The sequence below is a fragment of the Gobius niger genome, assembly GCF_951799975.1.
Source record: "Gobius niger genome assembly, chromosome: 22".
Lineage (NCBI taxonomy): Eukaryota > Metazoa > Chordata > Actinopteri > Gobiiformes > Gobiidae > Gobius > Gobius niger.
In genome coordinates, this window is record NC_136873.1 from 14,365,535 (window position 1) to 14,392,320 (window position 26,786).

The window sequence follows — 26,786 nt, forward strand, 5'->3', positions numbered from 1 at the left end:
TGAGGCGTTGCACTGGCCTACAGGATTTGGGTAAAGCTGACCTGGAGAAAATGCTCTCGGTTCAGGCGGGAGTTAAGAGGTTAATGACCCGTCGTTCCAAGGCATTTGTGACTCCCTGAATCCAGCTGGGACCACAGATCTCCAAGTCTAAAGAAGTCCTAAACCAAGCCTAAACTAAACCTGGTGTTCCTCTGGCCCTCCGTTCTGTTATGACTCCCGCGGACGCGCAGCCCCGGCCTCTGTTATTTATTGGTGCGTTTTTTTTTCTTTTTCTTTTTCTGTTGCATATTTTGCAAGACTTTCCAAAGCGCTGTTTGTTTTGCCTCCAGCCCACCCATCGAGTTGGCATTCCCAGAGCCCTCGCTGGTCCGCACGGCCAAACCCCGGGTATACGAAAAACCTGCGTGCTTTAAAGTGGATTCAGAGCAGTCACGATGCCATCAGCGAATCACAACAGCTGCTATTATTTAGGTCAGCGGTTCTGAAACGGTTTCACATCATTCCGAGCACCGCCAGGCCAGATGAAATCAAACAAAATTGGGTATAAAAAGGTCCGAAATGGATCTAGCTTGGACTAGATGTGTGTAAAAGCAAAACCATGTGATGATATGTTTCCCTCGTCCAAAGTGTTTCACAAGTTCGAGTCCTCATCCTGTCAAAACTGACGAAAAATTGACAAAAAATGATGAACAAATGATGAAAAAGTGCAAAAATGTCACAAAAAATTGACAAAAAAGGACAAAAAAATGTACAAAAAATGACTAAAAATTGACAAAAAATCATTAAAAAAATGATAAAAAAGTGTCAAAAATGTCACAAAAAATGGACAAAAAAGGACAAAAAATTTTACAAAAAATGACTAAAAATTGACAAAAAATCATTGGAAAAAAAAATGATGAAAAAGTGGCAAAAATGTGACAAAGATTTGACAATAAATTGACAAAAAATTGACAACAAAAGGACAAATGTGACAAAAAGTGACAAAAAATACACCAAAAAGTTACAAAGTATTTCACAAGTTTGAGTCCTCATCCTGTTTACTTTGGTCATCTCTTCATCGACGCATGGACTTCCTATGTTTTATTGCATAATAGATATAAAATATTGTTTGCTAGCATGCCGTTTAGCATGCCACATTTTCTCCAGTTTGGCTTTACCCCAATTCAAAAGCTTCTGGAAAAAAGGTGAGAAAATAGCGACAAAACTGAGACAAAAATAATGATGGAGATGTGACAAAAAAGTGAGAAAACTTAGACAAAAAACTGACAAAAAACTGACAAAAAACGGACAAAAAATTGACAAAAAATTGACAAAAAATGGACAAAACAATTATGAATAAATGACAAAAAATGACAAAAATATGACAAAAAAGCGAGAAAACTTAGACAAAAAACTGCCCAAAAAACTACAAAAAACGGACGAAAAATTTACAAAAAATGATGAAAAAATGATGAAAAAGTGGCAAAAACGTCACAAAAAATTGACAAAAAATTGACAAAAAATTGACAAAACAATTATGAAAAAATTACAAAAATATGACAAAAAAGCGAGAAAACTTAGACAAAAAACTGCCCAAAAAACTGCCCAAAAAACTGCCCAAAAAACTACAAAAAACGGACAAAAAATTGACAAAAAATCATTAAAAAATGATGAAAAAGTGGCAAAAATGTGACAGAGATTTGACAAAAAATTGACAAAACAATTATGAAAAAATGACAAAAATGTGACAAAAAAGTGAGAAAACTTAGACAAAAAACTGCCCAAAAAACTGCCCAAAAAACTACAAAAAACGGACGAAAAATTTACAAAAAATGATGAAAAAATGATGAAAAAGTGGCAAAAAGTCACAAAAAGTTGACAAAAAATGACAAAAAAATGACTAAAAATTGACAAAAAATCATTTAAAAAAAATGATGAAAAATTGACAAAAAATTGACAACAAAAGGACAAATGTGACAAAAAGTGACACAAAAAATACACAAAAAAGTTACAAAGTATTTCACAAGTTCGAGTCCTCATCCTGTTCGGTCATCTCTTCATCGACGCATGGACTTCCTATCTTTTATTGCACAACAGATATAAAATATTGTTTGCTAGCATGCCGTACGCTAAAAATGACAGTATGTTTCATTGCTTTTACTGTGTCATTGCCTTCAGAGGGCGCTCCTGGCCAATTCAAAACGCAAACCAACACAGTTTTCACTCCTTAAAGAAACTAGATGCAAGTTTGCCATTTTATACTCACTACTGCCACCTCAGGTCATACGTGTAACTGCACCTTCTATATTAAGCTCGTGCATGACGGCACTTCAGACCCGAAATAACACCTTTTTGGCTCATTCTACACATTAGGACATGGCTGGAACATGTAGGGGGAGGAAAATACATAATATTAACATTTTTAAACTCTGTATAGTCCCTTAAAGTGTCTTTTTCATAGATATATTATTTCTAGGGCTGGGTACTGTTACACTTTTTTCGATACTGATGCTTAAAGATACTTGGTTTTCAATACCGATACCGATACGGAAGTCACCTCGAACCAGAAAACAGAATAATGTGTGGAGGATGTGCAAATTTACAATATCAGGTTCATCTGCAATGTCAAGAAATGTGTGAAAAATGGGGGAAATTGTGGCAAAATTGTGTAAAAATTGTGTAAAAATGGAGCAGAAATAAGGGGGGAAATATGTGGAATGAATGGCGCAAAATGGGAGGAAATAGAGAAAATATAAGTTAAAAAAAAAAGGTCAGAAATGGGGGAAGGAAATTGGAAAAATGAGAAAAAATTGGGACAAAATAATAAAAAAAAAATGTGTAAAAAAATAGGAAGAAATGGGGGGAACATAAAACAATGGGGGGAAAATGGTGTAAAAATGGAGCAGAAATAAGGGGGAAAAAATGTGGAATGAATTGTGCAAAATGGGAGGAAATAGAGAAAATATAAGTAATAAAAAATGATCAAAATTGGGGGAAGAAAATTGGAAAAACAAGAAAAAATTGGGGCAAAATAATAAAAAAAAATTGTAAAAAATAGGAAGAAATGGGGGGAACATAAAAAAAAAATAGGGGGGAAAAAATTGGGGGAAAAATCATTTATTTGAGAGGAAACAACCAAGTCACTTCCTTTAATGCATCAAAACTTGGATCTAAAGATATAGTAATTTTTCGAACACCTTTCCAACACCATACTAGTGTTGTTTAATGGAGCTCTTCTTCTTTTTTCTTCTTCTCTTGCCCCTAAAGAGCGAGCGGTGAGGTCTCCTTGGTGTCTTTAAGAACACACTGTAGGTGGTTTGGGGGTTTGGGAGTGTTTATTTGACTTGGTTTGCAGCGAAAAAGCTGAGACGTGACCCGGTGTCACCTCTGGAGTCCCGGAGGAGCTCGAGGCTGTCTGTCCAAACACGGGACAGGCGTGTTGATGCGATGCCAGGTTTATTTTGTGGACGTCGGAGACAGATGGAGTGGTTTTACCCCCCAAAAAATCAAACAAAATACAAAATACAACAAAATACTTCAACGTTTCTGTGGCGCAATCGTTAAAAGTAGAAGTATTCGTTCCTGTTCCTTTAAACTGAACGCTTTTTCTCAAGTTCAGCTTTACCCAAATCTAAAAGCTTCTCGACTGGAGCTTGCGGCTCATAGGCCAGAGTCACGCCTCATTTGAAAGCTAGGACCTAAAAAGGGAAACATTGTCTGAAACTGGCGGAATGTTCGAGACTTCAACGACAGAAGATGACTCAAGAAGCTTCATTCAAGATGGACAACTCCTGTACGACTGAGAGCCCGCACTGACTTTAAACACATGGTTTCTAGATTTAATTTGTTTGATTATGTCCTCCTCACCCTCCTTACTCTTCCTCATCCTCCTTACCTTCCTCACCCTCCTTACTCTTCCTCATCCTCCTTACTCTCCTCACCTTCCTTACCCTCCTTACCTTCCTTACCCTCCTTACCTTCCTTACCCTCCTCACCTTCCTCACCCTCCTCACCCTCCTTACCCTACCTCACCCTCCTTACCTTCCTTACCCTACCTCACCCTCCTTACCTTCCTCACCCTCCTCACCCTTCTCACCCCCCTTACCTTCCTTACACTCCTCACCCTCCTTACCCTTCCTCACCCTCCTCACCTTCCTTACCTTCCTTACACTCCTCACCCTCCGTACCCTCCTTACCCTTCCTCACCCTCCTTACCCTTCCTTACCTTCCTTACACTCCTCACCCTCCTTACCCTTCCTCACCTTCCTTACCTTCCTTACACTCCTCACCCTCCTCACCCTCCTTACACTCCTCACCCTCCTTACCCTTCCTCACCCTCCTCACCCTCCTTACCTTCCTTACACTCCTCACCTTCCTCACCCTCCTCTCCCTCCCTACCCTCCACACCTTCCTCACTCTCCTCACCCTCCACACCTTCCTCACTCTCCTCACCCTCCCTACCCTCCTCACCCTCCTCACTCTCCTCACCCTCCTCACCTTCCTCACCCTCCACACCCTCCTCACCCTCCTCTCCCTCCTCACCCTCAATACTCTCCTCACCTTCCTTACCCTCCTCACCTTCCTTACCCTTCCTCACCCTCCTTACCCTCCTTACCCTCATCACCCTCCGTATCCACCTTACCTTTATCACCCTCCTCACCCTCCTCTCCCTCCTCTCCCTCCTCACCCTCCTCTCCCTCCTCTCCCTCCTCACCCTCCTCACCCTCCTCTCCCTCCTCACCCTCAATACTCTCCTCACCTTCCTTACCCTCCTCACCTTCCTTACCCTTCCTCACCCTCCTTACCCTCCTTACCCTCATCACCCTCCGTATCCACCTTACCTTTATCACCCTCCTCACCCTCCTCACCCTCCTCACCCTCCTCACCCTCCTCACCCTCCTCTCCCTCCTCACACTTTTACATGCTCCGCCACAGAACTGCCAGAAGTCCGCTTTCCCCCGACCAAAGCAGATAATCCACTTTGTCTTTAGTTCCCTGTTCCTGCCTGTAAACGGCGCTTTCGAGTCTGCCCCGGTGTGACAGCAGTGAGACGGGTCTGTTCTCAGCCCATTGATAGTGTCAGTCAGGAGCCGGGCCTGACTCCTCTGTGTCTGGGACATCCGATCAGCGCAGCTCCAAACTGGGGCAATGTGCCGTGAGAGCCCCTGACAAAGCCCCACACTGAGGTCCTGACAGAGGCCACTGCGCACAGGAATATCTCCGAAGGGCTTCAGTTCAGAACAATGGTCTCCAGTGGAAAATGGCCCAAAGACAGAGTTTATGCCTGACTTTTTCCTCATAAATAACTTAACTCTGGCCATGTTCTTTTGTATTGGATGAGATGTAGTGTAATAGAAGCACAACGCTGACGGAAAGATGCTTTAGTGACGGTAATTCAAGCTGTTTGAGCTTTCAGACATGTGACAATATTGTTGTTTCCCTTATGTTTTCAAGAGTTCAGCAACGTTCAATCTGCTTTGTTCAGAGATCAACACATGAAGATGCTGAGATGTCTACATGTATTTGTAAAAAAGCCTCAATATCAGTTCACTTCATTCACAGAGTTTTGACTGATCTTTTCACTTTGGTTGTTTCTTCTTCTGCTGAAGAAGCGCTCTGATCTGTATTTCCTGGCTTTGTTTAGTTGCAGGAGACGTGAAACTGCCCCCCACATTTTTAAACATCCATACCCCAATCACTGGACCTGTTGTGTTCTCAAAGTGTGTTCACCACCAGGGTTTCCAAAGGGTATTAAGGCGAGACACTGCAGGTGAATAGGAAAACTTTTTTTTTTTTTACAGATGATTGAAACTTTTGCTGTCGATCACTGACATAAATGTGAGAAAAAAATGCATTGTCACTGTCATTTTATCTTTTCATATAAGAACAAGGTGTTTTATGCCTAAAAATGCCCCAAATTTCACATCTTTTCGGCGACGAAATCTGAATAATGGATAGAGCTACATTCAAATTTATTATTTCATTTTATTGATGAATGATTTGCCAAGACTTTCTCAGAGGGGATTTTGGATTTCTTGTTTAGTTTTAAAATAATCAGTTTTTTAGTGGAAAAATGTGTAAAAATTTAATTTTCGCCTTATTTTTTGACATTCAAAACTCAATAAATGGGGCTTAGGGATTAGATAATAAAAAATCCCTCTGAAAAAATCTTCCAAATATTGTTCAGTCCAAGGCTGGAAAATGTGAAGTTTTTAGGTCCGACTGACGTGGACATAGTGTCGCCACAATGACAGAAAAATGTGTTTTGAGAAAAAGGCCCTTGAAATTGCATTCTCCCATATAAGTCTATGGGGGAACATTGAATCAGCGCAATATTTAAACATGTTATTGTGAAGATTAGGGATATTTTCTGTTTCCGAGTGAAAGCTTATATGTTCAGAGACCAATTTGGCCCAAAACCTGAAAACTGAAAAAAATTGAGTTTTGCCTGTAGTGCCTCCCCTTAAAACGCATTAAAAGCCATTAAAGGAATTATGACAAAATTAAGGCCTAAAAAGTCATTAAAAAGCATTGAATTGGATTCAGACTGATCTAAATTTAAACTTATTCGAAATTTCTTGAAAAACATTATTTCTCTTTAGAGACAGCGTCAGCTCAGTGACATTGCTCAACAATTTTTACTACATATATTTGTCAAAAACACAAAAACTCTGGTCTGAAACAAATTAATCTTCAGATTTGACTGCCATGTTTCAAAATGTTTTGCTCAAAAGTTTCTAATTTGATTTTTAATACCAAAATTTCCCCTCATTCCTTTGTTTGATTTGTTAATAAGAATGTTTACAAATCTTAATTATTTATTTTTTATATATTTGTTGGGTTATTTGGTCGGGACAGTGCACGTTAATGAACATACATGGGTTTCATGCATGTAAACAAGCCACATTGTAGCCTTGCTCATTTCCATCTGTCACCCCCGACTCTCTCAAACACTCTCTCATTCATCCTGGCCTATTGTACATGTTTTTAGTGGTAGGGAAAACCAGAGTACCCGGAGGAAACCTACGCACACGGGGAGAACATGCAAACTCCACACAGAAAGGCCCCGTCCCAGGTGGGAATCAAACCCAGACCTTCTAGCTGTGAAGCACGAGCACTAACGGCTCCGGCACAAGATGAATTATGCCAAGATATTTTGCATTTGTGGCATTAAAAATAGAATATAGGCATTAAAATAGGCTTGCTGCCACCTGTAGAAACCCTGATCACGGTGCCGTGGACTTGCTAATAAACTGTTAGCAGAAAGTCAAAGCTTATTTTCTCTGTTTAATTATGCAGCATTCCCACTGCTGCCTGCAGATGGCGCTCTAAGGCTAATTCAGAGCCCAGTTCATAGACATTTTTTCAAATTATATTAATACCGAGGTACTCAAGACCATGTTTTAAGTTTAATTTACCGTAAACGCTCTAATATAGGCCGGGGCCTTTATTTACTCAAGGGCATCTAGGACCAGGCCTTTATTGGAACCAGGCCACAATTAGAGACAGGCCTTTATTTCTATTTGAGCAAAACGGACGACCAGGAAAACTAAGAAAAACGAGATTTGTGTCCATTTGCACCTAAAATGTTAGATTCATTTATTAATTAACATTTCAAACCCTCTCCCAGCGGCTGGAGCATTGACACCTTTTATTTTGTTGGGACAACAGGAAGTGTTTCGTTGCTGTTAGCTGAGCTTTGACATCAGTGTCACTGCAGGTTTCTGTTTCGTTTTTACCGCGGACCGGATTATTTGTTGTTATCTTGTGTAAAAGGCGAGTTTAGACGGAGCGTTTGTGTTTGTGATCGATCATGAGACTGACCCGAGAGAAGACGAGACGCTCGCGCTGATGGGACGAGTTATTTTGAGGCGTGGGACTGACCTGCACACGGAGCAGCTGGACGTGCTTTGAAGACGCGATGGTGACTTTATTAAAACCCTGGAGGGTCACACAACATTTTTTGCTTTCCCTGTTTCCACAAAGTCACTGGAGGTTTGAAAAGTGGCTAAATCTGTGTCAAAGTTACGCTCGGATCAGCTCCTCCGCAGCGTCCCCCATCGGCCCGGGTTCCCGTTTGTTTACTTCCTGCACTTGAGTTTTCATTTACACCAGTATGAGACAAATTCCTAACACGGGGAATATTTCTTCCGCTATAGTTTCTAATAAAAGCCCCGGCCTGTTTTAGAGACCAGCTTTAATTTGCCTCTGCGACCACTGTTAGAGACCCGGCCGCTAATGGAATACAGGCCAGTATTAGAGAATTTACGGTATGCATGTTCAGACCAGTTGTATAAATCAAAACAAATTGAGGTAGAAGTTATTTGATGAAGAAGCAACATATTAACAAGGCAGAAACAAACAAAAGCTGAAAAAAAAACATGGGTTTGTTAACTGCTCTGTGACACGTTATTTTGTATTTGTAGTCATTTTCTTGAATTTTCTTGACGCCCTCGGAGGAAACCCATCCCAGGGAAGAACTCTGGGAGCCTCCCGCTGTGAGGCGAAAGTGCCACCTCGCCGCTCCGGGCCTGTTTACACCTCTGTACACTGCCCAGGGGAAAAAAACATCTATTAGAGCTGTCGCCGACTGGCAGAGACGGGAGCCAAAGCATTTAAACATTTACAGTGAGTGCGCGTTTTGGGTTTTCCCTGCGCCCAGTGGAAACAGCTCGGACGATGATGGCGTGGGCCCCGCGCTCGGACCAATCCCGCGCGTGGGCCGCTGGCAGTTCACGCCGCGCCGCCGCATTCCTCCGGAGATTTTCCGTTTGAAAGTCATCACAAAAGGTGAGGATTGAGGCGACTGGGGGGTTTCATATTAGGGCTAGAAGAATGTGGAGGAGGCAGACCATTACCGAGGCAGCGGCTCGATCACGCAGCGGCGGAGGCGTGGGTGAATCATGGGAAGTCTTTCCGGGAGGTGTTTGGTCTGGCTGGGGTTTCAATCGATCTTCTGCAAAAAAACAGATCTCATACCTGACATAGTCTCTATACCTCCTATCGTGCAGTTACACCCTCAGATCTTGGCTGAAGCTCTGGTTGAAGGTCAACGGGGGCTTGTTGTTGTTATAATTACACTTACCCTACCCTACCAAACAATGTAAGGAAACATGGGCCATCTCAAAAGCCAGATTTAAATCATTATTCAGGTCAGAGATTATCTTAATCTGAGCTCATTCTCATCACGAACCTGTCACATTATCACAGCCCCAGAAGAAAAAGGTAATTAGCAGTGATAAACTGAGATTAGGGCTGTTCAGACTGAAACTCAGGTGTCAAGTAGGTCGCTAGGGCTTAGAACAGGGGTAGGCAACGCCAGGCCCGCGGGCCAAATCCAGCCCTCCAGCACAGAACCTCTGGCCCTCAAGATGATTTTGAGAAACATTATTATGCAAATAAGAGATCAAATTCCTTTTACAGTGCTCTAAAAATGCAAGAAATAGTGTCAGTATTTTAAAAAATGCCCCGGCAGAATATCCCACCCGGTCCTACAGTAAAACAGTGAATCTCAACTGGTGGGTCAGGACCCAAAAGTGGGTCCCGGAACCTTTTTTAGTGGGTCGCGAGTCTATAAGAAACTTTTTTTCAATATGTTCCATCTGAAGCTGCAAGAGGTATATCTACTGCTTGTTCAATAAAAACCTGTGTGGGAAAACACAATGTTTTGTACGATATATGACAAATTAAGTTTTATTTGGGTTATTTGGGCCTGTCATCCAAGGGTAACGTTGGGGCCCACTTGGGAACCACCAGCATTTGCAGAAAAAAGTTCTTTACTTTAGGCTACAATGTTGAGGTTGTTGGTGTTTTGGCCCACTTCAACTCAAACTTGCCGACCCCTGCCTTAGAACAACAAAGACTCTTCAAGGGACTATACAAAGTTTAAAAATGTTAAAATTAAGTATTTTCCTTCCCCTACATTTTCCAGCCATGTCCTAATGTGTAGAATGAGCTCAGACCTGTTCACCACAACTGCCTTTGTCACTCAAAAAGTTGTTACTTCGGGTCTGAAGTGCCGTCATGCACGAGCTTAATACAGAAGCTGCAGTTACACCTTTGACCTGAGGTGGCAGTAGTGAGTATAAAATGGCTAACTTGCATCTAGCCCCTTTAAGCTATAATGTGATAAAAAAATTTGTTGAAAAAATACAATTTTCCTACACCATTCACAGCCAAGCGATTAACCGATTAATTGATTACAAAATAATCGTTAGTTGCAGCCCTAGTGAAAAATCTAAACTTTCTCTAATTATTCAAACACTACTTTAACCTCTTAAGTCCCCGCTGAACCGAGCACATTTTCTCCAGTTTGGCTTTGCCCAAATCTAAAAGCTTCTTGAAAATAAGCGCCAGAATAGAAACGAAAACGAGATGTAAACAAACCAAAAAGTTACAAAAACGCCATAGAACACTGGTAAAAAAAAAAAAGCAGAAAAAAATTGTTAAAAGCTGGGAAAAAAATGTCAATAAAGCAGAAACAATGTTTAAAAAATATGAAAAAAATGGTCAAAAAAGCAGAAAAAACTAGTCAAAAAAGCAGGAAAAAATTGTCAAAAAAGCAACTAAAAAAAATGCAACAAAAATGTAAATAAAGCAAAGAAAGTGTCACCGTGATAACGACGCCGTCTAGCTTACAGATGAGGCATTAAGGCCTATAGACTGATCTCTCCAGTCAAGAAGCTTGAAGCTTTGAGGAAAGCTAAACATTATAGCGGGAGTTAAGAGGTTAACAAATGCTGAATTATGAATATAGTTTTGTACTAAATAAGAATACAAAGACATGGAGAGGAGCAAAGTGGTTCAACAGTCCATAAATACATAAAAAAACAGAGAATGCTACATGTTAGCATCGGGCTAATGCTAACTGTTAGCTAGTGCTAGCTACGACTGCCGTTTTTTCACTTCTACCGAACAAGTTGTGAGAAAATATCCATATGGACCCGATTTACACTTGACTTTATTTATATGTGATTTCATATTCTACCAGAAAATGGCTAAAAAGTGTGGGAAATTGTGTTTCTCTAAAGATTCTATTTTCTCCCCTCGGCGAAGCCACGCCCCCTTCTATGCTCCAAAGCCCATACTTGGCCAAACTCGAATAAGAAAAGACTCAGGCGTCCAAAAGTATTCTAATTTGCCTGGATAAAGCACATTACAGGCCTTTAAGCTTCTCCAGTGGCTGACAACCCATTGCGCAGAACAATATCAAATAAAAGACAAATAATGATATGCAATTATTCTCTTGCTAACGTCACGTAGCGCACACAGCGATAGCTTATCTTACCTCCCACTGAGTAAAAGACCTGTTTGCGGAGCTATAATTTGTACGAAACAGATGCTCCGCCGTTATCAGGGCTCGATTCGCGTCAGATGACTGTTTTTACGCACGGGGAGCACATTTCTGGGAGACACATAAACACACATTCTCTCCCTCTCCCTCTCTCGAAACTTTCTCTCCCACCTCCTTGTATGTTTGTAGCACTAAATCATTACCAACTTTTCATTTACGCCTCCCCGGACATTTGTTGAACAAGCGCGATGGACTGTTATGTCCGCGCTGCCAATGGAAGAATAACAAAGCGAGCAGAGTCAACACGCCCCGCTGTGTTTGGTTGTGTTGGGCTGCGGAGGTGGGGTGCGTCTGCCCTCCTACGCGGGGATGCCTTGCTTCGGGGCAGGGCGGGGGGATACTGGGACGGTCCCGTTCAGCCGAGCGTGGACGAGCGGCACAGGGAGAGACGCCGCGTGCGAAAACAAGGGATTAGAACGAGGCTCCTCCGTCGTCTTGTCCAAACGGAGGCTCACGAAACACTGAGGAGGTTTTTTTTTACCGCTGATCTGCGCTGTACAAACAAACAAGGAACAAGGGAGTGTGTTATAACCTGATACTTTTATTTATACAGAGCGTCATCCAAGGTTCACATGATAAAAAGCAAGGAGATTTATTTAATAGCTCTGAGGGCTCGTGCGTAGCTACATCAGAAACAAAAACAAAATTGTTGCTTTTAACTACTGTTTTCGCTCGGAGGGTCTTTGCTTTTGCTGCCTCGCGGAATTCAAGACGTTCCTGTCAGGGCCGGATTTAAGTAAAATGGGCCCCGGTGTAGCGATTTCAAGCTACCCCCCCATTCACCTTACCCCCCGGTACTTTTAAATAATACCGGGGGGTAGTTTGACAATAGCTACAACTCTCGTAACTTTTCATCTGGTAAGGTTAGCTTTAGTTCGTAAACTCCACTATCCTTAAGTTTAGGGCTAAGGTAAGGTTAGCTTTAGTTCGTAAACTCCACTATCCTTAAGTTTAGGGCTAAGGTAAGGTTAGCTTTAGTTCGTAAACTCCACTATCCTTAAGTTTAGGGCTAAGGTAAGGTTAGCTTTAGTTCGTAAACTCCACTATCCTTAAGGTTAGGGCTAAGGTAAGGTTAGCTTTAGTTCGTAAACTCCACTATCCTTAAGTTTAGGGCTAAGGTAAGGTTAGCTTTAGTTCATAAACTCCACTATCCTTAAGGTTAGGGCTAAGGTAAGGTTAGTTTTAGTTCGTGAACTCCACTATCCTTAAGGTTAGGGCTAAGGTAAGGTTAGCTTTAGTTCGTAAACTCCACTATCCTTAAGTTTAGGGCTAAGGTAAGGTTAGCTTTAGTTCATAAACTCCACTATCCTTAAGGTTAGGGCTAAGGTAAGGTTAGCTTTAGTTCGTAAACTCCACTATCCTTAAGTTTAGGGCTAAGGTAAGGTTAGCTTTAGTTCGTAAACTCCACTATCCTTAAGGCTAGGGCTAAGGTAAGGTTAGCTTTAGTTCGTAAACTCCACTATCCTTAAGGTTACGGCTAAGATAAGGTTAGCTTTAGTTCGTAAACTCCACTATCCTTTAGGTTAGGGCTAAGGTAAGGTTAGCTTTAGTTCGTAAACTCCACTATCCTTAAGTTTAGGGCTAAGGTAAGGTTAGCTTTAGTTCGTAAACTCCACTATCCTTAAGGTTGCGGCTAAGGTAAGGTTAGCTTTAGTTCGTAAACTCCACTATCCTTAAGGCTAGGGCTAAGGTAAGGTTAGCTTTAGTTCGTAAACTCCACTATCCTTAAGGTTACGGCTAAGATAAGGTTAGCTTTAGTTCGTAAACTCCACTATCCTTAAGGTTAGGGCTAAGGTAAGGTTAGCTTTAGTTCGTAAACTCCACTATCCTTAAGGTTACGGCTCCAACCGCAGTTCCTGTAAGGTATCTGATGGATGAAGAAAGCAGTTGAGAGGGGGGTAGTCTGAAATCAGGGGGGATAGCTTGAAATCGCGTTCATGTTACCCCCGGGGGTAACTTGAAACTGATTTCAAATTATCGGGGGGTAGCCTGAAATGGGGGTAGTTTAGAACCTTTACACCGGGGCTAAAAAAACATCTGTACATATACTGTCCGTCGGATTTCTCTCTCTCTACAATGAAGGATAAATGAATGAGTTTTTTATTTCTATTTGAACATGCAGAAGTAACTAGTTTAAAAAAAAAAAAGACAAATTTGTGAAAAAAAATTGAGCTCCGTGACCCTTGCTACCTTTGCTACTGCCAGACTGGTGGGGGGACTCATTTAAAAGGGGGGTCTGGGGGTCCCTTTTTTCCCAGTGTCAACTTAATGAAAAGGGCTCAGACCTTGTTTAGAACTGGTTTAGTCCTGGTTTATTCTCGGGTAAAAAGAAATCTGATAAATGTGAGGGAGTATGCAAAGAGAGAGGGAACTGGTTTACAGCCCGCACTGAGCCATATGCCCACGGGCCCTTCAGCCTGCTGGGCCCCTGGGTTTAGCCCCCATAAGCCCATACATTAATCCGGCCTTGCTTCCTGTAAAAAACGTTCTGAGTTTCCGTGAAAGTAAGATTCACAAAGAGATTTACAACTTAATGAATCTCACTTTCACTTTGTCAGGGTGTTTGCTTCATCCATAAAGGATGACTTTAAACTTCTGAATCTATCAATCCTACATTTACTGCGAGCGGCATTCCAGAAGTGGGCAGAGTCACCAAAATATTTACTTAGGTAAGAGCCATGTTTCTGCATTAATCTCATTGCACAATATTTTATAATGTTGTAACACGTCAAATCTGAGTCACACGGCCAAGTGTGGTGACTCACTGAATCAAAATGACTGGAATTAAGCACATTTAAGTCATTCTTACGACTCAGTAAAAAACTGAATCCAATATAATACGACTGTTTTGCATTCAAAACAAAAATGGGAATTGTTTTGTCATTTTAATGCATCACTCCACTCCATACTGTGTTATTGTCTTATTTTCAGAGCCAACATACTTTTTCCATTGGCAGATTCACTGCCTGAGCAGAAAAAAAACAGTTTCCACCTGGATTTAACAAACTGTTCTGATCTGAGGCCCTGCAGGTCAGGTCAGTTCAGCAACAATATGAGCCCTGAACAAGTACAACTACAACAACTACTACAACTACTACAACTACAACTACAACAACTACTACAACTACTACAACTACTTCTACAACAACAACTACAACAACTACAACAACTACAACTACAACAACTACTACAACTACTACAACTACAACAACTACTACAACTACAACTTCAACAACTACTACAGCAACTACTACAACAACAACTACAACAACTACAACAACTACACCTACAACTACAACAACTACTACAACTACAACTGCAACAACTACAACAACTGCAACAACTACAACAACTGCAACAACTACAACAACTGCAACAACTACAACAACTACAACAACTACAACAACTACAACTACAACTACTAAAACTACAACAACTACAACAACTACAACAACTACAACAACTACAACAACTACAACAACTACAACTACAACAACTACAACAACTACAACAACTACAACAACTACAACTACTAAAACTACAACAACTACAACAACTACAACAACTACAACAACTACAACAACTACAACTACAACTACAACAACAACTACTACAACTACAACAACTACAACAACTACAACAACTACAACAACTACAACAACAACTACTACAACTACTACAACTACAACAACTACACCTACACCTACACCTACAACTACAACAACTACTACAACTACAACTGCAACAACTGCAACAACTACAACAACAACTACAACTACAACTACTACAACAACTACAACAACAACTACTACAACTACAACTACAACAACTACAACAACTACAACAACTACAACAACTACAACTACAACAACAACTACTACAACTACAACTACAACAACTACAACTACAACAACTACTACAACTACAACTACAACAACAACTACTACAACTACAACTGCAACAACTGCAACAACTACAACAACTGCAACAACTACAACTACTACAACTACAACTACTACAACTACAACTACAACAACTACAACAACAACTACTACAACTACAACAACTACTACAACAACTACAACAACTACAACAACAACTACTACAACTACAACAACAACTACAACTACAACAACAACTACTACAACTACAACTACTACAACAACTACAACAACTACAACAACTAAAACTACAACAACAACAACTACAACAACTACTACAACAAATGCAACTCTTGACATCGCAGAAGCTTATGGAAACAATGAATGTGCGCTGTAATGGAAGCTAAAGGCGCTACAATGAAATACTAGAGCGTGACCTTTTTCAGTCAGGCAGTGTAATTTTACTTCTCATAAACTAAATTAGCCGTCTGTGCTTGAACCATCTTTCAATAGGAAACCCACCAGCTTCTTCCAAACTATTATATTCAGAAATGCCGAGCTTGCTTCGCTACAATAATGGCCCGAATCAACTATAATCAGTTGTGACGTTTCACAGAAGCCCAGTACGTTTTATTACCCAGAAAACAGCGATTTAGGTCTCGGCGCATATTTCTTCCGCGGCCCTAAGTGTGTTTGTCGTGCAGTTTAGGGAAAATTAGACTTGAATTTATTTGAAGCTATAAAGCCGTGAAATATTTCTGCCGGGCTGCGCGCCACTGAAAACAAACAGCGCTGTTAAAACATGTCTGTGCCGCGGCCGCGCTCCGCGTCTAGACTCCCTCCATTCTTTAACTGTTTACGTGTGGATTTTTGTTTAAATTTCACTGTAACTACACTTGTCAATGTAGACCACAATGCATTGCGAGAGTCAGAGGAGAACGGCCGACGGCGACAGATCTTTGAACTGAACACGGCGCGAGTGAAAAGAGTCACAAATGTTGTTTTAATCGCGTGTAGCACATCATTCATACATAAACCACTTAAAGCAATACTAAGTAAGTTGTTTACCTTAAATCCTTTTCGTAGTCTCTCTAGGGATTATACAAGTGTTAATGGGATGATTGGAGGGTCTTTCATCTCCCGTGGTGTCTCTGGCCAGAAAACCACAATTGCAACTTGACTGCCACCGGACCGGAGCAGCCAATACACACTAATAGGATCACGAAGAAGAAGCTAACAGGCTAACGGGCAACGCTAACTGTGGGCTAGCGCCACTTAAACAGTATTTACAGCCAGGGGCGGACTGGGACTGAAAAACAGCCCTGGACTCTGACCAGCCCGGCCCGAATTAGCGTAAATGTGCACTTCCACAAAGACATATTTTAACCTCTTACCTCCCGCCTAAACCAAATGCATTCTGTCCTCTTTTGAAAGCTAAGACCCACAAAACTGACCTTTTTCCTCGCGCTGTTGCTGTGCTGTGTCACCTTTTGTATGTTTTTTTTCTTTCTTTTTTTTTTCATTTTTGTCACATTTTTTTTGAATTTTTGTTGCATTTTTGTTGAATTTTTGTCACATTTTTGTTGAATTTTTGTCACATTTTTGTTGAGTTTATTCACATTTTTGTTGCATTTTTGTCACATTTTTGTTGCATTTTTGTCACATTTTTGTTGCATTTTTGTCACATTTTTGTTGCATTTTTGTCACATTTTTGTTGCATTTTTGTCACATTTTTGTTGAATTTTTGCCACATTTTTGTTGAATTTTTGTCACATTTTTGTTGCATTTTTGTTGCATTTTTGTTGAATTTTTGTTGATTTTTTGTTGAATTTTTGTTGAATTTTTGTTGCATTTTTGTCACATTTTTGTCACATTTTTGTTGCATTTTTGTCACATTTTTGTCACATTTTTGTCACATTTTTAATAATTTTTTCTATCATTTATTGTTGTGTTTTTTTGTCCGTGTTTTTCTCTTTTTCTCGCTATTTTGATGCTTTTCTTTTGAGCTTTTAGATTTGGGTAAAGCTCGGTTGAGGCGGGACCGGTGGCCCTCGAGCCAGTGGCCCTTCTGTGCTCTTCCAGAATGGACATATGGCCTTTCCGCCTCTGTTTACAGCCAAGTTTGAGTGAAAAAAAGTATTTCCATTGTGTAATTGGATGGACAATATCTCTCTCTCAGCTGCTGAGATAAAATAAGGCTAAAGAGAAATGTGATTGCTTATGGAGTTCTCTTTTTGTTGCTCCTTAAATGTCTTTATTTGGACACTATGTTGTTGCATGTGCAGCACAGTGGGTGGCGGGATGCGCTTTTGTTTGCCTGCAGTCTGCCAATAACCTTAAAGAAGAAGAACAGCAGCTGTTGGTGATGTCACTTCCCCTTCCCCTGGGTGAGGACGGTCGAATTGGGCAAAAGCTGCTGAAGCAAAAGTTCACTAACCGCATAGAGATCTAACAGCTGACCCCATGAAAGGTTTAGGCTCGAGATCAGGAGCCAGGGTCAGGACAAAGAGGCTATAATTGCGTAGACGGTAGAGCGGGTTGTCTCATGATCGGAAGGTCGGGAGTTTGAACAAGGCCGTGGGAACCCAGGGTGCTGAGGGGGCTGCAGGTGTATGGATAACAGAGTGAATGGGTTAGTGGTTCCTTGTTGTAAAGCGCTTTGAGTGCCTAATGTAGGTGGAAAAGACTCTTTTAGATGTTGAATGATCAATAGCTTCCCCTCTCAGACAAAAAAAGGCAATAATATCGACCGTTTTTCTCCATTAAGTTAAAAATCAGTTCAGCCAATGCAGTTTTGAAATGGCCTAAAATCACATGAAGCTTCAAAGCATTTGCCGAGTGTGTCTTTTTGCAGTGACTTTGCTACAGTAATAGCTCCATGCAAAGCACATTTCTGTCTTGTCTTTCCTTCCCCTTGCCGTGACTCAGAGAAGCGGCACGGTTTAGACTGCAGCATAAACAGAGTCTGGGCGATTCGAGGCCTGTCACTTTCGGGGAGGGCTCCTGACATGTTCTGTGCAAGCGCTGACAGACGCGACGCTCTCGTACATCAGCGACGATAAAAGCCACGGAGTTCTCCATCACCCTCCTCCACGTGCACTCATGTTCGCAAGAGTATACGTCTGCGGCTCATCGTGCAACCCAGACCCAGTGATGGAGAGGGATTTTTCTAGCTTTGATCTCTCTGCTTTTATCTGAATGGAGGACAACATTGCAGTGATAGATGGACGGCACCACGTAGAGCCGCGAGATTAAAGCCGCACCAACTGAATTATCCCAAAAAGTCGGAGGAAGTTCAGTTCAACGGGTTTCAAGCGAGTTAACCACATGCAGATTTCAGTCGGAGAGCTCAGAGTGAGAGTCTTGACAACCAATGAAAAAACATACACGGATGTAGACTCTTGCTTCTGTGATCAGTCAAAAAAGTGCTATATTTAGAGACTGGCAGACCCAAAAAAAAGAGTCGCCTTCTGATCTGGGGCTGCTGCATTTGCTCAGGTCTAGGTTCAGCAACACTATGTGCCCAAAGAATGAGAACAGTGACGACCTGAACATCCTGAATGACCAGATTATTCCATCAATGGGTAGATTTGAAGATGACTGTGTTAGGATTCTCACATTGCCTTCACAAAGTCCAGATCTTAACCCCATTGAGAATCTTTGGGATGTGCTGGAGAAGGCTTTGCGCAGCGGTCACACTCTCCCATCATCAGTACAAGATCTTGGTGCAACACTAGATCTTTTGAGGCTTATTGAGACAGTGCCACAGCGAATGCCTGCGGGAATGACTGGCTTTTTTTTGTTTTGTTCTGCAAACGGCTACACCTCCCTGTGACTGAAATCTATTAGACTGTGGCTGAGACCTCTACAACCATTTCTGAAATGTAAATTATTCTTATATTACGTTTAGCAGTTCATATATTTCCATTTTCTCTCAAATGAAAATATTGTGATGTGTTCACGACTCCCGAAGTGTGGACAAATCAAAATGAGCTTTTTAGCCAAAACAGTTTAGCTTGCGCCCGCTGCTACATCTGGGAATGTTTGTGAAGGCTCTCATTCATCCAGGAAGTATTCATCGTAATGTAGCTGAGACTCCCCTCCTGGAACCGCCACCTTAACGTGGTGGAGGGGTTTGAGCCCCCGAATGATCCTGGGAGCTCTGTTGTCGGGGGCTTCGTGCCCCTGGTAGGGTCTCCCAGGGCAAACAGGTCCTAGATGACGGGTCAGACAAAGAGCAGTTCAGAAGCCCCTTATGAGAGACCAACAGGCCTCGTGAGGCGGTCCTTCTGTGGACCCACCACCTGCAAGAGGAGCCATAAGGGGCTGGTGCAATGTGATTTGGGCAGCTCCAGCAGCTGCCCCCACGACCCGGAAACGGAAAAGTGGAAGAAGATGGATGGATGGATGGATGGATGGATGGATGTAGCTGAGACTGAAAAAACTGATCAGAAAGGCCTCCACTGTTGGGGCCGATCAGGACTCTGTAGTGCCAGTCACGGAGAGGAGAACCCTGGAGAAGCTGGACAACAGTGACCACCCCCTGGATGAGCTGGTGATGAGGCAGAGGAGCTCCTTCACTGAGAGGCTGCTCTCCTGCTCCAAGGATAGACTGAGCGATTAGGCTTAAAGGGGCTAGATGCAAGTTAGTCATTTTATGCTCACTACTGCCACCTCAGGTCATACATGTAACTGCACCTTATATATTAAGCTCGTGCATGACGGCACTTCGGACCCGAAGTAACAACTTTTTGAGTGACAGTGCAGGATTTTAGAGGCAGTTGTGGTGAACAGGTCTGGGCTCATTCTACACATTCGGACATGGCTGGAACATGTAGGGGGATAAAAATACATAATGTTAACATTTTTAAACTCCGTATAGTCCAAATCCATGGGTGGGAATGATGGCTGTACAGTACTTTTATTTATTCTCTGCACTGTCCTGTTGTTCTTTTTATGACTACTGCGGGCAGCTGATAAACTGAATTTCCTTTGGGATTAATAAAGTATATTGTATCGTATCATAAAGCAGTGGGTCAGGACTCAAAAGTGGGTCGCAGAACTATTTTCAGTGGGTCGCAAGCCTTTCCCAGAACAACATTTCTCAAGATGTAGGTACTGAAAACATGAAGTAACTCGACCGGAGTCTGTTAAAATGACTACGGTAACTATACTGTAAATGGTAAAAGGACTCAACTTATACAGCGCTTTTCTACCTTCATCAGGCCTAAAGCGCTTTACAGTGAGGAACCAGTCACCCATTCACGCTCTCCTTCATACACCAGTGTACGCAGACACTGGACACTACATAATAAATTGCATTTTTGGGTTGTCACTTTCTCTCCAAGGGGTAATGGTGGGCCCTGAAGCCATACCAGTTTAGAAGCACTGGCTTAAACGGTCGACTGGACTCCAACCTAAGCCTCACTTTAAGCTTCACTTACAATCCATCTCGGTGTGAGGCAGAAATCCCAGTCACTTCGCCCCAAAGCCCTGATTATACCACGGCGTTTGGTCCTGTACCTGCGAGTTACCTATTCACCTCAGACTTAATTCCTGCCGTGTTTGTTTTGCTATTTCTGCCATAAATCAGTTCTGTAAGCCTGTACTTAAGTCGTCTTTTCGCTAATTACTTACACAACTCGTGTCATTTACATTTTCGAAAGCTCCCGGAGAACTCTCCCCACCTCTGTTTGTTTACGTAGAGCCTGCCTATTATTTTTACACTCAGAAATGTAGATAATAATTACCTTCACTTAGTTTCTTGAGCTCGAACAATCCTCAGGGGCACAGTTTAATAGTTTAATTGCCATGGCGTGTAAAAACTAGCTGCAAGGGCTGATTTCCTGGCAGTGATATGCTGTCATTTTTAATATTACGTAGGGACTGGCTTAAGATGTGTAATTATAAAGTCATGTGTGGGCCAATGTGCACCCGTTCACATCAGCTCGGAAAATATAAATCAGTGAAAACTGATTTGGGTCAAAGCCACTTCTTGTTATTAAATGGTGCCTTTAAGATTAGACCGTAATGTGTGGTAATGATTCACTGTTTTACTGCTAATCCCAGTGGAAATGTACTGCAGTCACTACAGGCGTGGAATAACACTCCCCCAGCTGTGACGGGCCGCACACATGAGCGAATGTTACATGTAAGAGGAATTGGAAGAGCAAACAGTGGGGTAGTAATTGCCTGAATTATGCTCTGATGCACTTAAATGAAAAAAAAGGGGGAAAAAAGAACCTAAAATGCAATTGCTCATGCCTTATTAGATGCACCAGGGTTGTTTTATATTAGGTTGAGAGTGACAGGTTTGTTGAGAACAGCACCCTCGGTTGTAGACAGTGGTCTGTGAAACTGTTTTGGCCCATCCATCCATCCATGCATCCATCCACCCACCCATCCATCCAGGAATCCATCCATCCATCCATCCATCCATCCATCCATCCATCCATCCATCCATCCATCCAACCATCCATCCATCCATCCATCCATCCATCCATCCATCCATCCATCCATCCATCCATCCATCCATCCATCCATCCATCCATCCATCCATCCATCCATCATTACTGACATAAATATGAGAAAATAAATTATTGAAGTTTTCTGTCATGTTATGTTTTTATTTTAAAAAATAAGGCTGTATATGCCTAAAAAGGCCCAAAATTTCCCGCTGCCAGGTTTAAAAACATGGTTTTATTTTGTGAAATATTAGTTGCAAAGACTTTTTCAGAGGGGATTTTGGACGTCTTTATAAAATAAGATGTTTATTATTATTATTGCCTCAAGTGGAGGAGTTCAAGTATCTCGGGGTCTTGTTCACGAGTGAGGGACGGATGCAGCGTGAGATCGATAGACGGATCGGTGCGGCGTCAGCAGTGATGCGGTCGCTGTATCGGTCTGTCGTGGTGAAGAGGGAGCTGAGTCGTAGGGCAAAGCTCTCGATTTACCGATCGATCTACGTTCCCACCCTCACCTTATGGTCATGAGATTTGGGTAATGACCGAAAGGACAAGATCGCGAATACAAGCGGCCGAAATGAGCTTCCTTCGCAGGGTGGCTGGGCGCACCCTTCGAGATCGGGTGAGGAGCTCAGTTACCCGGGAGGAGCTCGGAGTAGAGTCGCTGCTCCTTCACGTCGAAAGGAGCAGCTGAGGTGGCTCGGGCATCTCCTTCCGCAGGAGGTGTTCCAGGCATGTCCTATTGGGAGGAGGCATCGTGGAAGACCCAGGACACGCTGGTGGGACTATGTCTCCGAGCTGGCCTGGTGGGCCCTTCTGGGTCCCCCCAAAACAGCTGGAGGAGGTATGTGTGGATCGGGAAGTCTGGGCATCTCTGCTGAGACTGCTGCCGTGACCCGGCCCCGGATAGAGCGGAAGAAAATGGATGGATGGATGGATGGATGGATGGATGTTTATTAGTGGAATGATGTGTAAAAATAGAAATTTCAAATTGTTTTTGACATTAAAAACTCAATATATCAGACTAGGAACTAGATCTTGAAAAAATTGGTCTGGAAAAACCTTCAAAACATTGTTCAGTCTAAGGCTGGAAAATATGAAATCTGTAGGTGTTACTAAAAAGCTATAATCGCACCAGTGTGAGATTTTGAAAAAAATGTTCCAAGTCTCCCCTCAAAACAACAGCAACAAAACATCTATACCAAAGGTTCTCAGTGGCAGAGCGTTTTAATGTGAAAGAATATCTTAATAGAATATGCAAAGGAACATTCAGTCCACTGCTTCTTTGTAATCAAATTTCATTGAGCGGGGCATAATCCAGCGTTGGCTTTTCAACTGTGTTTCCAAAGCCTCGGCATCACAAACAGAGCGTCTAACATGCGGTCGGCCCTGTGTCTGTTTTCTTGTTTATTTCGTCTGCCCTGGCTGAGATGGGAAAGTCGCTCAAACAGAAAAAAAAAAAAAGAAATCCCAGCTATAAAACACTCAAAGACAAACAAGCAGTCACTCTGTTGCGACAGGTCTTTAAAAAAGTGCGGAAAGGCGCGTGTTGGTTTTGCAGATAAGTGATCCATAGCACCAAAACGAAACAAATTCCTTTACAGAAAAAACGCACTTGCGCGAGCCAAGTCTGTGTCTGAAGTCGCTCTGTGTTTGGGTTGGGCCTTTTCGAAGCTCCGGCGAGGGTTTTGGGTATAGGTGCCAGCTCACACAGAGGGTTTTGGAGCAACACACTGGGGGTCAATGCGAAGAGATATATAGATTATAGAACGCGGTGGATCAAACTTAAACAACAGCATGAAGGCCTTTTGACGGGAGACGGCCCTGGAATGTCAAACATCTGGGAGAAACTTCAAAATAAACAACCATGATATGTGTGTTATGTCAGATAAGGGAATAACGGGCACATAAACAGAATTTCATCAAATACATTCTCTCACGTTGGTCATTCTCATCAGAAATGCCGCAGGAGTGACCAGAGAAGTGCACCGGTCCTGACATGTTGTTCCAGACTAATGGGTCTGGGAGCCAAGCGTACGGTGCATGTCACAGTCAGACCCATTTCACGGAGCGGCTCATGGAAACTTTAAACTGCTCCACTTGACATGGTTTATTTTTGTTTGTAAGTCTTTCAGGGCAAATGAGACCTGACTTGCCACCTGCAGTTCTGAGACTGGTCCTCTGAGCGTTAGATTCTGGTCTGAAGCAGGTCAATCGCAGCATTATATTGGTGCTCACTGCTTGCAGTTTGTGTAAGGTCGGGTCTTTGACATTAAATGATGAATGGCTTAACAGTGAATTTGAGTCCTTAAAGAATATAAAGATATTAATTTCTTTACGAACCTGTTTGTGCAGGTGTCTGAGCACCAGAGAGTGGACCCGCTGGGATCATGGATGGACTTTGTGAAGAGGCCGGTCGGGAACTTCCCTGGAAAGTGCCGCAAAAGGAAAAGGCCCCTTGTAAGTCACACTTTATTTGACACTACCTTGATACATTGGGCCCAGCTAAATGGAGTACAATGTAATGTGCTATGTAACCATGTGTAATAACGTGTACCTATGCAGTACATACTTAAAGGAACAGGCCACCGTTTTTCCATACTGTGATTATTATGTTCTTACCTGAGTTTAGACGAGTTGATACGTACCTGTCCGGTCTTTTTGCCCGTGGAAGAGTGTGGTAGTTTCCAACTTCTCAATATGTAAAAACAGTGGCCTGTTCGTTTAAGGTTAGGGTTAGAGTTTGGGTCTTGTGTCTTGTGTCGTACCTCGAAAATACTAATACACATTATTCCATTGTGTATGTAACCTGCAGGTGTTACAGATCACATAACATTGTACTTACAGGGACTATAAGGAGTTTAAAAATGTTAAAATTCTGTATTTTCCTCCCCCTACATGTTCCAGCCATGTCCTAATGTGTAGAATGAGCTCAGACCTGTTCACCACAACTGCCTCTAAAATCCTGTCACTCAAAAATGTGTCACTTCGGCCCAAATTGCCGTCATGCACGAGCTTAATATAGAAGGTGCAGTTACACATATGGCCTGAGGTGGCAGTAGTGAGTATAAAATGGCGAACTTGCTTCCAGCCCCTTTAAAGGGATTTATCAGGATTTTTGACATAAGGCCTCATTTCCTAGTTATCCAGAGTGTTGTTGATTTCTGGAGATATATATTTATTTTTAGTTCATGCAGTCCTTATGTTTGAAGAGTTTAGTGGTGCTAGGCGAGGGCTAGGCTAGTGCATGTCTATGGTAACTAGTAGCCTGCATTAAAAAAACTCTTTAAAAAATCATGGGGTCGTCCTCCAAACGTTGCCATATCTGATTTGTAGAAAGCTCCTTTGTGAATTCCACGTGTAGCAATGCAGGTAAACAAACTACTGTAGATCCGGTGACCTAGCAGATCACTCCGCCGCTGCATAGCTTACAACCAGGAAGCTGAAATATAAGTTATTTTAAATGAAAAATGGTTATATTTCAAAGAATTTTCTGTCAACACAGACATTTATATGGGTAGTCTGCTGTTGTAAGCGATTTCTCAGATGCACTGTGCTTGGGTCAGACTGTTTTTAATGCAGGCTACTAGTTACCATAGACATGCGCTAGCCTTGCACTAGCCTAGCGCCACTAAACTCTTCAAATATAAGGACTGCATGAGCTAAAACTAAATATATATCTCCAGAAATCAACAACACTCTGGATAGGTAGGAAATGAGGCCTTATGTCAAAAATCCTGGAATATCCCTTTAATGTGGGAGGTACAATGTATCAAGGGTAGTCTAAAAGTGTACACTAGCTGATGTCTCTCAGTAAATAAGTGTTACCGGAAGTTGTTTTGTATTATTTTGCAGTAGTACTTAAGGTTATACCACCTTTTGGTCAGTGGAAACACCACCAAAGGCCCAGTGCCGAACCAGTGAAAAAGTGCCTTTAGTTCGAAATAAATGGAACTGAAATCTTACCATGTCATGTGTGTCCACCTTTAGCCGGGCCCCCCTGGTCCCCCCGGCCCCCCAGGCCCACAAGGCCCCCCTGGAGCACCCGGAGCTGAAGTGACTCAGGAGGTGCTGCTGCAGGAGTTCAAGGAGATGATTAAAGGTATGGACACTCCTCACTGGGTGAACTCTGTGTTTCTTTGTGTTTGTGAGTGAGACGATGTGTTGTTGTTGTTGCTCAGAGGCGTCAGAGAGGAGAGCCGTGGCCCTGGACGCACAGACCCGCCCCTCTCAGCTGCCTGTGCCTCTGCTCACTCTGGAGGGCATGACTTCGTACCGGCGCATCGAGGAGGCCTTCCACTGCAAACTCAAGGGGCCCGTGCTGGTGGACAAGAAGACACTGGTGGAGCTGCAGAACTTTCAGACCGTACGTACCCGGCACTCAAACTGGATACGCTGTGAAGTGAGCGGCAGTAAAAACAGCTCCTACTGTGTCAAACAATTACTACAAACACTGACAAACTTTCAATATTTACCAAGAAAAATTATCAAGAGAATGATTCTGCATTTTAAAGCAGTACGCCAGGGGTGTCCAAACTTTTTTCACCGAGGGCCGTATATTAACATGTGTAAGGCATGGAGGGCCACAGATCAGTGGTCAATGCATTCAAACATTCAACTGTGTTTATTTAAAATCCCCCACACTTTTACTTAGGCTTTGAACCATAATGACAGCTCCATCTCACAATAAATGTTTTTTTGTTTTTTTTTATATATATAATTCCACACAATAAAAACCTCAAAAATTACCATCTCTGGCGATTTGTGGCAATAAAACAAGAAGCCTGAGGGCTACCAAAAAATTGGTCTGAGGACCGCGTTTGGCCCTCGGGCCGCACTTTGGACACGCCTGCAGTACGCAGTAACTCTTGCCCCTAGAGGCCATAAGCGGAACTGCAGGTGTCGTAGCAAGTTAGTAAAGACTACGCTGACAGAAAAGGCGAAACTTGGCTGTAAATACTGTTTAAAGTGACGTTAGCCCACAGTTAGCTTTGCCCGTTAGCTTCTTCTTCGTGATTACATTAGTGTGTATTGGTGGCTCCGGTCCGGTGGCAGTCAAGTTGCAAACATGGTTTTCTGGCCAGAGACACCAGGGGGAGATGAAAGACC

The 26,786-nt window shown here is 42.4% G+C and overlaps 1 protein-coding gene across 1 annotated transcript in view; it reads left to right on the top strand.

Moving 5' to 3' along the window:
* The window catches only part of c1qtnf12 (C1q and TNF related 12), a 47,670-nt gene that overhangs the window by 9,139 nt on the left and 11,745 nt on the right, over positions 1 to 26,786 (top strand). Inside the window, exons 2-4 of the mRNA XM_079580877.1 lie at positions 24,033 to 24,137; positions 25,668 to 25,779; positions 25,859 to 26,043. Of these exons, the coding sequence (XP_079437003.1) occupies positions 24,033 to 24,137; positions 25,668 to 25,779; positions 25,859 to 26,043 (402 nt within the window). The remainder of the gene's footprint in view (positions 1 to 24,032; positions 24,138 to 25,667; positions 25,780 to 25,858; positions 26,044 to 26,786) is intronic.